This window comes from Telopea speciosissima, chromosome 7 (genome assembly GCF_018873765.1).
Source record: "Telopea speciosissima isolate NSW1024214 ecotype Mountain lineage chromosome 7, Tspe_v1, whole genome shotgun sequence".
Classification (NCBI taxonomy): domain Eukaryota; kingdom Viridiplantae; phylum Streptophyta; class Magnoliopsida; order Proteales; family Proteaceae; genus Telopea; species Telopea speciosissima.
In genome coordinates, this window is record NC_057922.1 from 46,813,314 (window position 1) to 46,829,367 (window position 16,054).

The 16,054-nt window shown below is 38.7% G+C and overlaps 1 protein-coding gene and 1 long non-coding RNA gene across 2 annotated transcripts in view; one reads left to right on the forward strand and one right to left on the reverse strand.

The window, feature by feature from the left end:
- Positions 1 to 16,054, reverse strand: part of LOC122668897 (THO complex subunit 2) — a 72,348-nt gene that overhangs the window by 10,382 nt on the left and 45,912 nt on the right. Inside the window, exons 22-30 of the mRNA XM_043865468.1 lie at positions 12,232 to 12,335; positions 11,904 to 12,084; positions 11,075 to 11,253; positions 10,296 to 10,902; positions 10,066 to 10,170; positions 7,330 to 7,485; positions 7,026 to 7,106; positions 6,415 to 6,873; positions 109 to 1,314 (exon numbers count right to left, since the gene is read on the reverse strand). Coding sequence (XP_043721403.1) covers positions 109 to 1,314; positions 6,415 to 6,873; positions 7,026 to 7,106; positions 7,330 to 7,485; positions 10,066 to 10,170; positions 10,296 to 10,902; positions 11,075 to 11,253; positions 11,904 to 12,084; positions 12,232 to 12,335 — 3,078 coding nt within the window. The remainder of the gene's footprint in view (positions 1 to 108; positions 1,315 to 6,414; positions 6,874 to 7,025; positions 7,107 to 7,329; positions 7,486 to 10,065; positions 10,171 to 10,295; positions 10,903 to 11,074; positions 11,254 to 11,903; positions 12,085 to 12,231; positions 12,336 to 16,054) is intronic.
- Positions 7,925 to 8,473, forward strand: LOC122668899. The gene is made up of 2 exons (XR_006333930.1): positions 7,925 to 8,033; positions 8,336 to 8,473. It is a non-coding gene; the product is annotated as an uncharacterized LOC122668899 (long non-coding RNA).

The following is a 16,054-nucleotide window of genomic DNA, read 5'->3' on the forward strand; positions in this document are numbered from 1 at the left end:
TGTAGTGGGCGGCCTATAATACTTTCCCAACATATATATTAATAGAATTGCTGCTATCTATGCAAAACCACACACACACACAAAAAGTGGCAAAGTATCATAGCATACCTTCACTGATGGACCATCCCGTTCATCCCGTTTTCTCTCTCGAAATTCAACTTCTCTTCTATGCTTCGCATCATCCTGCGAAACCAACAAATTTTCCTCTGAGCGTCTCCGTTCTTTTTCTTCATGTCTAGGAGAGAGCCTCTGAATGTGTCTGGTATTACTGACCCTTCTGTCAGCATCTTCATCTCTTCGATTAGCATTAACAGATTGGGGAACTACATTAGGAGGTAGTGGTGGTGGTGGGGGCAAGCTTTGTCCATGAAAACGATCATCAGCATGTGACTTTTCAGAAGATGTCTCGCTGTACCGAGATTTACTACGGTCATCTTTAGTTCTGTCATCCTTACCTTTGTCAGGTATCCTATCAGAATTTCTTTCAGCCCCTCTGTCCTGTGCTCTTTCAACTGAACGCTCTCTCCCATATCTTTCCATTGACCTATCCCTTGACTTTTCGGCTAAAATATCATCTCCACGCAACTTATCAGGGCGTTCCAATCTTTCTCTGTGGTCTCTATCGTGCCTGTCACTTCCCTTATCTTTGGGTCTATCCAAAAGTTTATCTGTAGCCCTACCAAGAATTTGTTCATCAGTTCCAGTCTTGTCAACATCTGCAAGATGAGACTTGTCAGCTAACCGTACATCTCCAGACCTCTCTTTGTCAGAGAATCGAACATCAACCTCTAAGTCTTTCCCTTCTCCATCACCTTTCCTCCGCTTGTTTGTTCTCTCCTGTTCTTCAGCTGGACTAGGTCTTTTTTGTTGCTTCTCTGCAGACTTTGATGCAATGGAAGGATCATCACGGAGGGGAGAGTGAACAGGTCGAGTCGAGAAAGGCCTTGTTACTTCTGAAACTTCATTTTCGTCTGCATCTTTTCCAGAAGGCCCCCTCAAGTCAGAAGATTTAACAGAACCACTCTCTATCTTTGGCATATTACCATGCATATCCATGGACATTTTCCCAGATGCAGTTGAACCTTTAGCGGAAAGTGGAACAGTGGTACCATTGGTTGCAGCTGCAGAAGAAGCAATGGCCACACCAATTTGCCTAACTTCAGATGGATGCACAGAGAAATCTCTCTCACTAGTGGAAGAAGAACCAGCAATTCTGCCGACAGCTTTTCCAGATTTATTTTCATCTTTTGCAAGCTCCTGTTTTGGTTGCTTCGAAAGAGATCCAGCAGCTGCCCGTTTTAGTGTCGGTCTCAACTGCCAAGAGAGATAGATACACACTGTATTTTCAGATTGCCTCCAATACTTTGAAGCCGAGAGAAATTAAACATTCAATTATATGCAAGCTTATATGTAAAAGGATATGGTCCTTTGTGTATCATTCTCAAGTCCAAGCACTTTTACAAAAACATTCAAAGTCGCATAAAACAGAGAAACAAAAGGAGTTCATGCTGTCACCATAAAGTGGAAGAGTCCTGCAGGAGTTCAAATTAGTAATAACACCACAAAATGTTATTATATGCTTAAGAAAATATTCCTATTTTACAATAAACACAAGACAAACACATTAGGTAGAATCTACAAAATCTGAAGTTTTTAATAGACACAACAAATATTCGCAAAGAGTATGCAGTACAGTTCAGATGAAAGGGCATATTGACCAATACTTACAATACAGAGATAGGTCATTGATTTTTATGCTTGGGGCTCTGCAATTTCTGAATTCAGGCTGTCAGATGATAAAGCATAAAGACACACTCTGGTTAATTAAAGTCAGTTTGTCTGATATCACAAGGATCGGCAACAAGGTCGCACAGATCATCTATCTTTCATATACTTTCCTATACCATACAAGTGATTAGCATGCATCAGACATGTCTTTAGTCTGTCATGGACAACAATTACAAACGCCGTAAAGGCATTTAATTAGGCAGACTTATACTGCCCCATGAGAAATTCATGACACCAGCGACTGCTCATATTCCATTTGTAACAACTGTAAATCTGTAAATATGTATTTATCCCAATATTCCATTTTGTAACAACTATGAGTCTTCTCCCCTTGAAAGAGGTGGAACGCTAGTTTTGCTTTAGTAAAAGGAATGAATTGCAAATAATGAGAGGACCACAGAAAATCTACAGCTACAGTAAATCCTTTCCTTCGATGATATCATTGCCCACATCCCCACTTGCTCCATAAGACTTTTGGACAGCAAACGGTTAAAGCATTTCAAAAGGGATGTCAAACTGGTCACACTTTAAATGCCATCAAAGATAAAATAAGAATTATGATGCACTCAATTCAAGCTACAGCAAGTAGAATTTTCAGACAAAATTGAAAATCCAGGTCTTCAGGGTTCTAAACTTCCATATCATTAGTTCAAAGACCTTTCATATGCCAGTGTTTGGGCAGACATCAGGTAGGGTAGGTCGGGTAATGGACTAACAAACCAATATCCTCCTAGGCGGATAAGAACTCTTTAGCCTTTCCCTCTAGGGTTGGTATTCCACAACTTGGCAAGTAAACATGCAAGTTATTGTTTAATGATTTTTTCAATTATTTTCCTAACAAATATACAAATATTTACCAGTACATACAATACACTACACTATTCACTTCTAAAACTAAATAAACAGCAACAAAAAGAAACCCAAAATATACCACCTATAACACTATAACACTATCTACTAATTATAATATATATATATATCTGTGTGTGTGTGTGCGCGCGTGTGCATGCGTGTGTGTGTGTGTAGCACTATCTTACTATGCCCTACCTGTTTAAATAACCGGAATAAAATCATTACCCTTACCCTAGCCGTTTCGGTTAAACGGAATGAAACCATTACTCTTACCTCCAAATGAGGGTCAGGTAAACATGGCAGTGAGCTTTGATGAGCACAGACTCATTCATGCATAACAACTACACTAGTTACAGTTCATCATGAAATTTGGACTTTATTATATTACCTCATTCTAAAGCCAATTTTGAACTTGCTGCTTGAAAGCTTACAGAAACTTCACTTTGAGAGATGTTTGATCAGCCTCTGTGCATGTGCATAGATGCAAACTTCTTTTAAAGGAATGCTCCTACAATGGGAGCTCCCAGGACTTATTATGATCCTGCTGATTTTATCCACCCAAGAAGACAGGGAAGTTTCCTACTTTAAGGCAAGGGTATAAAGGAAGGAAATGGGTATTGGATTGGTAACCTACTGAAACTGACAATACTGAGCCAACTCGGCATGGTATCGTCCGGATTGGTCCAAACTCGGGTACAATTGTAACATTGCCTGCTTCAACCGAGTCTTGAGGATCTGAGTGTCAATTGGGATTGGTCCTTGCTGATACGGTCGATACCATACAAATCCTTCAATCCATGCTCCAAGCACTTTCCTATGGGAGAACAAACAGTGAATTCATACATAAAAAGTAAACTATGAACATCTCCTTGTTAAATTTGGAATACATGTTCCCTCATTTTAGCACCAGTTCTGGAACTTGCTCAAAACTCTAAAAAGCGTAGTTCGAGAACTCGTGAAATCTCGCCGAGTTTCTCGGTTTTTGGAAAAGCCGAGACGAGACTGCCTGCGAGACTCAAAAGTGCAATATCTCAGATCTCGGTTTCGACCCAGTATTTTAACCCACCTACCACTTAAATACCTTACCTAACTGGACAAAACTCGACATATCTCGGTGAGATCTCGGCGAGATCTCGGATCTCGGGTTGACCCAAAGTTGAGGCTTTGAGTTGGGAAAAAAATGCACCAACTCGGCGAGATCTCGACTCGTCTCGGTTTTTCCAAGAGCCGAGTTGGTACCCAGACCCGAGTTTTAGTACCTTGCTAAAAAGTTCACATAGGCATTAGTAATTCAACAGAAAATTTTTGAAATAACAATGCTTAAGTGAAACTATTGACCATAGAAATAGCCACAATTAAATATTTTACAACACTTGACTCAAAACAACCAAAGACTGATTAAAATCACTCAGATCCAAGTAGTGTCTCATTTAATTTTAACGTCTGGTAAACCAAATCAGGAGCAAGCTCCATATTCCAGGCCAAAATCTGAATGTATCCCAACATCTGAAACAAAACCACCCTCTGTGTGCCCTTTATTAGTAAAGGGCAAGCACTTGGGTGGAGTAAAGCTGATTGTAGAGCACCATTGCACTAACGCACGCACTGCAGTTTTTCAGCTAGGGTAAGGGAGACATGGTTACTATCTAAGTAGCGCAGCACATCTGTGTTTCGGGCCGGCCATAGGTTCGAATCCTGCCACCTTTCTTGTAGATCATCGTGTGGTTACCGGATGATGGGAATAACGAAGCAGAAATTTTTAAATGAGCATGAAATGTCAATAAATGAATTGTCTCAATATTCATTATTTTTGGGTGTTTTCGTTGCATTCACTTGGAGTATCTACCCTTATATTCTTTATATGAAAAGGATCCAATTAGATATGACTATCAAACCTAGATTCCCAATCTGGTCCCACAAGCAAGCCAATATGCCAGGCTAAAGCAGCCCATTCATAATTAAGTTTGTAACATGATAAAAATTATCAATATGAATCTCATTAAATCTTGGATCTGACTTTTCTGTTTCATCAACTAGTAAAGCAGCTCAATTCACCTCAACTAGTACAGCATCTATTGGAAAATTTCAAACAAAGTAGTAGTAGCAACAACAACCCTTGTCCAGTATGGAGACTATACATACTGGGTATGCCCGTGCACTGGGTACACCCTTTTCAGTATGGAGACTATACAAGGACCTATTTATAGCATAGTTGTCACGGCGTCATGGCAATCCAAATCGGTGGAGGGGTGTCTGATCGATATATCGACACGTCGCCCGCCATGGTGATCATGGCAGAATTGTAATTAAATCCAAAGTTGAATGGCAAACTAGTAGATAAATCAAGACTTATAAGAGCAATGGCAGAATTGTAATTAATCTGAAGTTGTAAAGGAGTGGCAGAACTGTAATTTAATGGAGTTAAAGAGAAAACTGAATGGGTTAAACAGAACAGCAATAGAGAATACAAGGGGTTTTATATAAATAATATAAGCTGTCCTTACTTGCAATTTTAAAGACTTAATGTCTTCTTCAACCTTGCAATAACACGATAGAAAGAGAGGCAGAGAGGCGGTGAACTGGAGTAGTTCCAGCAGAGGAAACTCCTTATGAAGACGATTCTCCCTGCAATTTCTGGAACAAAATCGCAGCACCAAGGTCTGCCGATCCCAACGAGAAATACCCCCAAAATTCCACTGGCAACCGAATGGTGAGATCTGAAATCAGATCTGATGGATGTCTTAGTTGCAGGTTACTAAACCAAGGCTAAAATAGGAGATTTAGGGAAGCAGGGAGTGGGTCTAAGGTTGGGGAAGAAACAAAAAATTAGAGAAGAAATCATCGAAGAGGGAAAGAGAGGCAGGAAGAAGAAATCGAAGAGGGAAAGAGAGACAGGACGCCATGGCGTAGGTCGATATGCACAGACCTCCAGTGCCAGGACGCCATGGCGATGACATGGCGACCATAGTTGTCATGGCGTCGCCATGGCGACGCCATGGCGTCTGGCTGGAGAGGGCTGCATGGCGACCTACGCCATGGCGACCCTCTTTGATTTCTTCTTCCCGACTCTCTTTCCCTCTTCGATTTCTTCTTCCTGTCTTCGATTTCTTCTTCCCTCTTCGATTTCTTCTTTCCCTCTTCAATTTCTTTCGATTTCTTCTTCCCTGTCTTCTTTCCCTCTTCGATTTCTTCTTCCTGTCTTCTTTCCCTCTTCGATTTCTTTCGATTTCTTCTTTCCCTCTTCGATTTCTTCTTCGATTTCTGAATTTTCTTCTTAAAACTTGAGAAACAATAGAGAAAAAATAAAACATGGCTTGAGTATACATCTATTAACACATTAAAAATAGAGAAAATAAAAAATAAAACATGGTCGACATGCTCGCCATGGCAACGCCATGGCGGGCGACATGTCGATATATCGACGTGACACCCCTCCACCGACTTGGATCGCCGTGACGCCGTGACAACTATGATGGCGACGCCATGACAACTATGATTTATAGCCTGCAGGTCTATCAGAACGAAATATTTTACCGGTATCCATGCACAAAAGGCATAAAGTACATTGTTCTACCCCGGGCCTAAGCTTCCGCAATTCAAATATATTAGATTTTTAGACGCACTGCTATTCATGTTCAACTAAGGCAGGAACAATTGAGATGTTCCATTATGCAAAAACAGCCAAGCAAAAATAGTAGTTTCACTTCACCAAACCAATATAAAATAAACGAAGTTCACTAATACAGCATAACATGTGACTGGAAAGAGACACACCTCAGATTCAGCAGTTTTCAGACCACCTTTCACCATGTTTTCATCTGATGTACCTTTCGCAGGCTCATCTGTATGGTTTTGAGTTTCATTTGCTTTGGATGATCCAGCTTGTCCAGAACCTGAAGGCATAATTGATTGAGTATCTAACCCATTTACTAATGCACCTTTCGATTTAACTTGTCCTGAATCATGTTTCACAAATGTAATGCTTTCTGCCCGCTCAAGCCTCCCGTCTACCGGTTTTGTCCGCAGCATCTGCTCCTTGATAATATTTCCTGTGTCTGGAAGCTGGGTTGCAGCGGTATTCCTCGGCCCAACTGTCTCAGCTTGAGAAAGATTAAGAGCAGAACCATTGGAACCAGTTACTAAGTTACCAGCTGCAGATTTTGTAGCAGGTAATGGTGCTGGTTTCAAATCAACATGCCCCATGCTAAATTCCTCCTCAGAAACCCATGAACTCTGAAAATTTTGAAGGGATGTATAGTAAATCTGTAAAATTGTTTCCACTCTAGAATATTTTAACTAGAATTTCATAAACGACAAGAAAGAGAGAGAGAGAGAGAGAGAGAGAGAAAGAAAGAAGAGGCTATTTTCTTCATCCTTAAAATTACCTTCCGGGCAGCCAAAGCTGCAGCGACACCTGCAGCCAATACCTTGAGATCCTCTCTCTCGTCCCCTTTAATTTTAACCACCTATATTGAGAAGAAGAAGAAATTAGACAATTGATGACAAAGTCATGTCCTCATTGAATGAGTGAGTAGGGCATCCTTAATTAGAGAACCTACTCAAGAAATAGTGCTTATATTAACAGGTTGCAGTCCCCACCTAGACCTCCCCGTGACCCCAGTTTTGGCAGGACAACAAACTCATGGAAATTAAAATCATGCAGCAAGAAATTAGACAGGTATCCCTTACCCGCTTCTCAAGATTAATTCCGCTCTTTCTAGTAACTGGAAAAACACCCGAAATTTTTGTCAACATTATAAGAGCATTACGGATCTCCATGTATTCAGTGGATTCCAAGCACTGAATGAGCAAGCGCGTAATTCGTCCGCTCCATTTCCAGTGTACCTTTGAAGAAGTAAAGTAAAAGAATCTTATCCAGCAAGCTCTTATGCATAATGAAACCAAATCTGTTTAACTCACAGAATGCATCATAACAGCTACAGCATTACAATATTATTAATTTAAGTCAAGAACTTAAAGCCTTCAGTCTAAATAGCAGAAACATCATTGCTTAGAGTATTTCTGGATGACAGACCCTTGACATCCGAGCCCATGTGTGGGACAATATTCAACAAAGATTTCCAGGAGTCAGCCATTTGTAGGAATCAAGTAGAACCAAGGAGAAGCTAATAGAAAAATAAAACCCATGCAGCCAACAGGATCATAGTCGTCACGGCATCTAGGCGACCTAAGATGCTGGAGAGGGTCCAAAATCAAGGCAACACCAACTAGGCACCTGGACGCCTAGGCGGCACCTTGACAACTATGAACTGTATATCAAAGGCCTCTCTTACTGTATGAGGTTAGTTCCAAGAAGCCAGAGCTTTCATCCAATGAGCCCCTAAGAAAATCTGGATCAAGTTGCAAATATCTAAATTCAGCAATAAACAAAGGTGTTAAGTATGTGTCTCAATTAGATAGTGTTAAGTGTGTATCTCGATTAGAATATTTCTTATTCTAATCGAGATACCTTCCTGTCCCTTTTCCTATTGTAATTGTGTTTATATTTTTTATTCCTAGTAGGAATAGGAATCCTCTCTATGTAATTCTGGTTTAGTATAAATAAAGACATTGTGGGGGGCGACTGCAAGTTCGATCCAACATCTCTAGTCAGTCCCCTTTTCCCTCCTTCATCTCCTTTCTCTCCCATCACTCTTGGTTCTCTAGTTCCATCATTCTACCATTGTCACAAAAGGCCTATAAGCGAATAGCTGAGACAACAGAAAGTTACTACCCATTACTCAAGAACTCAGATCAACAGATTTTCAAATTTCCAGGAGACATAAAACATCATGTATTGTGATTAGCAATAAAACTGACAGATTTTTACAGGAGGGAAAAATCATTATCATTGTCGTCGAGGCCTCATCCCAACTACTAGCAGTCAATCACAAAAGTCTTACTTTTCTCTCTTTTATGATCATCTAGAATCCACAGCCAAAAGCTTTTTATGGAAAATTTTTGGATCTGGTGGTTGAATGAGTCGATTAAATTTCTTTATTGGATATCCATTATCTATGTAGCTATATTTTTTCGTATAAGTCTCCCATTATGCCCCAAAAAAATCTCAATTATTAGTCTATTAGGGGGTGCATGGATCCTGATTTAGGTCTCTAAAAGTCTCTAGGAGAGTTCAACTTGAAATTGAAGAGTATTATTTAAAGGGTTTTAGTATTTTTAAAAAAATATATATATATATATATATTCCATTTCAATTTCCAAACAGTACTCAGGCCTGTTCATTTTGTTTTTCCATTTCCCAGTTTTGACTTCTCCATCCTACATCAGTCTAGGAGCTTCTGTTGCTTGGAAGGATGCCTTAACCAAGCTCGCTCTAACATTTAGTCTAATTAGTGGTAATATCAACGTGTAAACTAAAAAGGAGACATGAAGCATTCCCCAAGCTATCAATGATCATTCAACATTCACTAAAGCATGAATTCATGATCAAGAAAGTGTTCATTCTAATTACCATGATTATAGGACTTAGTTAGATTGATTTTTCTAATTTTAACCAGCTTAAAGACTAGTTAAGCTGCAATAAGGTAGACCATAAAAACATACAACCATATATGAGTTTAAAACAAAAGGGTGCTTGCCTAGGTCAAAATCTGGCCGAGGCAAGTGCAATCCTTGCCAATTCTGGAGGGCCTTGACAGCTATGCCCAAATGCTGTTCCCATCCCAATCACAGAAGATGCCAACCATCTAGTCGTATAAGACAGGTTTATTGTTTATTAGGTCAATGTTCACGTGGCTACCAATAGAAAGTAAATACCCTCAGAGAGCATCCCACATGTTGTCTTACGATAGTAAGATCTGTTTTTAGAAATCTTAACCTCTGGGCTCCAGAAATCACACACTCTTGTGGACAAGGAACAAATATTCACTATTAATTCAACTAAGCCTTATCCCACCAGAATGAGGTTGTAGCATCAAGCATGTTTCATCATTCAACTATATTTAAAGTCATATTTGTTGTTAATCCTGAATCCAGTAACTATATAGATAACGTTTCCTCTGGATTGGCAAAGTGCCAAATTTAGTGATACATCTCAACCCTCAGGCTTACCATGTTTTGAATCTTTCCCTTGTATTTTGAGCAGTCCAAATATTTTCAAATAAAAGAGGGGGGGAGTCCCAACCAAAATCTAGATTTGTTTTTAGTGTATGGTGAAGTCAACTTTCACTCGAACTTGATTTGGAAAATACTTCACCAACTTGCCAAGATTTCTACTTGGAAAATACTATCAGCAACTGCCCAAGATAAATATAAGTCACACTATTAAGTTTGAGTTTGTAATACATCTTAAGTTTTAGCGAGAGAGAGAGAGAGAAGAACCAGTTGTAAACAGCCTGGGGGGGGGGGGGGGGAAGGGGGACTCAGCACATGATCTTTCATGCATCTTGGTGGCAAAAGACTCACCTTAATAAACTGGCTATATGTTACTCGCTGACTGTTCGGGTATCTATAATAGACAGCAAAGCCTGGCATATTTCCACACTCACGTTCATATATCGATTCATCACTCTGAAAAATAAAGTATTTTCCAATATTAGTGAGGGAAGCAAAGACTAATTAGGTGAAGCATATTCATCATCAACTTGGCAACAGGAAAGAATTGAGAACATAGTAGAATCAGATAAAAGGAGTACCTTCCAATGGTATGCCATTTTTAGTGTCTCATACAAAAACCTCCCTAGTCTACCAGCTTCATATTCGGTGCAACAGCAGATCATAGGTTGTAAGGTCTTACATATGAGAACATCAATATGATTAACTGTGTTAAAAAATGGAGTTCCAAGAGAATGTAAGGTATGTACAAATTCAGCACAGTAAACCGCATCTGGCATGCTGAAAATACAGCGTGGGAAAATACAGCGCTGAAGAAACTCCATGTTAATTTTCAAAGTATCTGGGCACGAACTCAGCCATTTATCCTTTTCACGTGCAAGCCTCTGACGAACAGATGCAACATTTTCCTCATGCTTTTGCAGTTCAGCAGTCAAGCGATCTAGAGATTCCTGGATTCTTTCTTTGTCTTTCTTCCGTTTAATGATAGCTGAATTTGAATTATCAGAAAGCTCTTCTAGGGCTTTCAGAGAAGCTTGCTGCTTAGCTATCTCAGATTCATAACGGTTCCGAGGAACATGGAGGTCATAGAGTGTGAGCCCCCAAAATGTAGCATAGAGATCAGGGGAGAGGCTGTTCCAAGCTTTTGAAGGTAAAATTGTTCTAACTGTTACAAGAAGATCAGACCACCTGTATAATAAAAAGATTTGGCCTATCATAATTAAGAAACAGATATAAGCATTAAAAAGCCCCAAAAAATGTATAAGAAAGTACAGATATTTGAAAAATATGTGCATCCCTTTCCATGCAATGTTTACACCTACAATTAAAACCAGATCATTAACGCAGAGTAGATTATTACATGGTAAGCTTCTGAGAACCAAGATCCAGGACCAAATTAGCAGATGAGATTGAGGATTCAGACTCCTGGTCTGCAATTGATGTGTTTGACTCTTCAATATCATCAGAAGGCCAGCAGACATCAGAACCACTTGAACACTTGAAAAGCCTCATCACAGGCCGGTATATTAGAAAGGCGACCTGAAGCAGTAAAATGTCGTTAATGTTGTTACGGGTATTATTCAGCATTCCTTGGCATATGTGTTGAAGTATTAGTGCAATGAATATGGATGTAACTTAGGCCGCCCATGAGAAATTTAACCTTGAATATTATCTACAACCAGCCAGAGGCTTGGCCCTATTCAAAACTCATGAATTGCTCAACCCACCTGGCCTAAATTGTAGCCCTAGCTACGAAGACTATGCATCAAAGACAAAACTCACTGCTAATCTCCATTCATATTTGAATGAAACTTGACAGAGATGTGGTACATGAAATTAAAATCTTCATTCAAATCACCCAATTCTTCTTTTTTCCAATGGTCAAATGACCGAAGTGTTCCAATTTCAACAGGGACCAAAACAGAAATATTCAGTTACTCAAAATGGAATTTTTTCATACAAGAGTTAAAAACTTTCAACCCAAATTACGAAAATTCCAAGTGAAATCCCTGAAATATTTCAGTTCTGACCATGAGAAAATCCAGCCCAAGTCAAAATGTAATTGCATGATCTGACAATAGGTACAACAACAAATATGAAATTACAAAAAAAATAAATAAATAAAACCAACAAAGCCAGGTAGCAGGTTTTTGAGTCAGCAGAACAAAAACAATAGATAATCACTATACCTCCGGCTCAAGATGGTATTTATGGACAAGATCATCAAGAGATGGGATCAGCTGAGCATAGTTTATAGCTGGTGTTATTGCACTATAAAGGAATTCCACATATTGAAGAAGTGTCCCATGGCATCTATCAAACTGTTCACTGACCATCTTAATGTATGGTGCGTCCGCATTTATGATGACCCTGAAGTGCATTGAACCATTATAGCCAATTACTTCCATAGGTATACCATTGTTGCAGCAATCAACCAAGAGTACTTGATAAACACACACACACACACACACAAAAACACGAAAGAGAGAGAGAGAGGAATGTCAACGTCTAACTCACACAGAGGGATGTTGAGCTATGAGCAACAGCAGAGGAATGGCCAACTTAGGTTCTTCCTTTGGGAGCAATGCGTCTCTCAGCCTATTAGTCGATTTAATCAGTGCCTGCAAGATCTCTTAAACTATAAAAAACTTTTCCACTTGGCTATTAGATAGTATGCTCAGAAACCCTTGTGATCAAATCTCTCAGGTCTACATACCAAGGGAGGCAGCTTTATATAGGCTGTGAGATCAATTTTCAGTCGACAAAAAAAATGGCATTCTACTGAGATACAAAAAAGCTACTATTGCAACAAAAAAACACAAATTCTTGCTCCTAGCCTTGTACATTGTTAGAACATAATCTCCATGGGGTTCATTTCACTATGCTTACATCAAAACAAAAAACAATATTGATAATAAGAACTTTTCGTCAGTGAACATGAATAAAATTTTAAAATGGTCGAGCCTTGGCGCAACGGTTAAGTTGCGCTATTGCACCCAGCAAGTTGCGGGTTCAAAACATGAAAACCGCCTCTCCGCGAAGCGGGGGTAAGGCTGCGTACAATTGCCCCTCCCAGACCCTGCAGTAGCGGGAACCTCATGCACTGGGATGCTCTTTTTGATCGCATAAGAAGACAAATCTTGAAAGCACTATGTTTCAGATTTATGCATCATCACAAGAAGCAAGGATTGAAAGTATGATCTAACCATCATTCTCCTAAGATAAATATCACACAGACAAAATGCGCCTCTTCTGATGATTTGACCATGCTAGCCTTTTAGATCATCCATAATAAAAACCCAAACAACTATCTTGATTTTGATGCTCATAAGACTAACAGAAGCCAACTTTGACCTAAAGTGAAAAGTTTATGATCACTCCTTTCCCAACTACCCATATAAACAGAAGGAAAAAGGAAAATTTTCAGGAACCTCATTAAGCAAAAATGGCCTTTAAACAATTAAACTTACTAATATATGCAGTCCATTTGAAAACTGGTCAAACTATGCACTTCAAAGTTCATAATTAGCAAACTATGAATATGAGAACCTGCAATAATAATGCAGGTTCTCAATTTTATAAAATGGGGCTTTACATGAAACTTGGAAAGTAAAATTACTAAACAATACCATACAAGGCGAGACTTACACTCCTCGTATACAAGGTATCAAGTATCGATATGTATTAACTGTGTCGACCCCATTAGTATTGAATTTGGGCCTGTACGAGTGTACGACACACCACTGAAACATGGGAGAAAAATAAGAATACATATGTATCGAATTGTATCGACCAGTATCAGGTCTTACCCAATATGGGTCAATACACAACCACTATATAGAAACATAGTGCAAACATTGCTATTCCTGATTTTGGCGCAAGTTTTGGACTGAGAAGAATTTCTCATTTCTCAATCGATTCTCCTTAGATCAGCCTAAGAATTTGTGGGTTGGATCTCTACCCTAGGGCAACCTAGGGTGTAGAATTTGAGTGGAAAGACTAACTAAGCTAGGATGGTATCTGAATTGAGTTCAAGACCTGAGTTTGCTATTACCACCAGGTTGTGATTCTATTTATTATCATTAATGATTGGTTACTGTTTAGGGCTTCGATGGATTGAACCTAAAACAACTAAGAGTGGAGAAGCCATTCTTAACTTTTGAAGTTGACTGGTTAAGAATTGAGTGTACTGGACTGAATCGAAGGAGGTTGGGTTTCACTTCTGGTTAGAGTTCTATGACCAGTTGTTTTGGTTGCAGAATTTCATTTATTTGCAATAAAGGACAGAATATATATTAATTTAAAAGCCAACTTACTGACATCTCCTTATAAATCATCCCTTATTTTGAAGTTTTATTTCAGGAAGCCCTTCTTCTTTATGAATAGTTATTTAATCACCCTAGATTCTGTTCTACTTTTCTCAAGGGTCCAGACTTAAAAGTTAATGACATAATGGCCACAGGTTTTGTGTTATCTGTTTTATAGCTCCTTTTTAACCTCCGCTTGGAAATTCTATATAAAATACTTCTTTTATTTTTTGGCTACTTTCTAGAAATTAAAAAACACAAACTTAAGGAAAATATTACATTTCCATGTTTAGGCATATGATAATTGATTGAAAATTATATGCTCAGAGTCTTGCAGGGACTCATGAATTGGGTGGGTTCCAGAAATAGTTGAAAATTTTTGACTTCTATATTTTTCCTACAAATTTAGATAATTAGAAATGGGGGAGGATCTACATGCAGCCTGCATGTATTGGGATCTCCCATGCCAAGCCAATGGACACAAGGGAGGGAGTGCCTCACGAATCATATACAGGGGGCCCACATAGTCAGGAAGGAGAGGGTGTGTACCACTGACAGTGTTTACATCACATTCACTTAAAAAATTGATCTAGGGTAAATTTTTGGGCTCTAATTTTTAAATAAACATGTCAATAGATAATTTCTGATGTTCATGATTGATTTGTGACTGTTTAATTGTTCCCTTGCATTTTTATGTACTGTTTGAATATATAAAAAAATAAATATGGACTTTAGGGTTTTGTTATATCTCCAAATGATCTGACATTGAAAGAAACATGCCAATTAACACGTTTATAGTTCATGTGGTAAGTAAGATTGTCATGCCATTGTGAAAGGAATTCGATTCCTCTTAACTCATAGCAACATGTTTTAGTGATGATATATCATTGTTTATTGTTTAGTTATGGTGTATTATGCTTAAAAACACTACTTCCATGTGTATCTTAAGCATATCAAACATCTCTTAGCGTCTCTCCAATACATTCCCAATATATCTCTTAATATCACCTTCCCAATACACTGCCAAATACCATTACTTTTTTTTTTTTTTTGACGAGTCCCGATACCAATACTTGATACCTTCCTTGCACATAATTTTTCCCATCTTGCCCTTTCAAAGATGAAATGGAGGATCTCCACTTTTAATGCGAATCTTTATTGCATTAATGCAATAGCAAGCCCAATTGATATAATCAAGAACCTACATTGTACTGTGGGCCCTACATTACTAATCCAAGAGCAATCAATTCTCCTTTGAGAGAAAATGGAGGACCAGCATTGTTAATGTGGGTTCTCATTTGATTAACGTAAGCCCCAATTTATAAAATGGAGGGCCCACACTCATATAGCAGGTTCTCAGTTTGCATAATTTCCTAATTGCACTATCCAAAGAGCATAGTTTCGTATGTAAAATGAGCAGCCAAAGTAAGACACTCTGGGAGCCATATTCCTAATTTATGTAAGCCTCCCACAAAAAAAGAAGATTTCAAGGATCTAGCCTCCTTTTTAAAATGTGAAACTCATGCAGACGATTCAAAGAAACTGCAGAAGGATAACTAGAATTCTCAACCCCCCCCCCCCCCAAAAAATAAAAATAAAAACTATATGAAAAATATGAAAAAAAGATAGTTGGCTTCTGCATCGTTAAAATTATTAAATGGAAGTGGTAACTTAGACACTTAAATGGCATATAATTTCGTAAAATATGTAAATGAGCTGCCGATGTAAGTCAGTCTGAGAGCCATCTTCCTTAATCATGTAATTCCCCCAAAAAAAGATTCCAAGGATCTTTTCAAAATGGAAGTCATGCAGAAAATGATAGTTGCCTTCTGCAACATTGAAATTATTAAATTGAAGTGGTAACTTAGACACTTAAATGGCATTCTACCAGCTTCCCCTCCCCCTTTTCTTATAGAATAACAAAATTTTATTAGGCATGAGGTCCAAAAACTGTATACAGGGTATACAAATATTAACAATCCACATAACCCCACAACAGCAAACCCTTGTCCTAATACAAAATCGTCATGCCA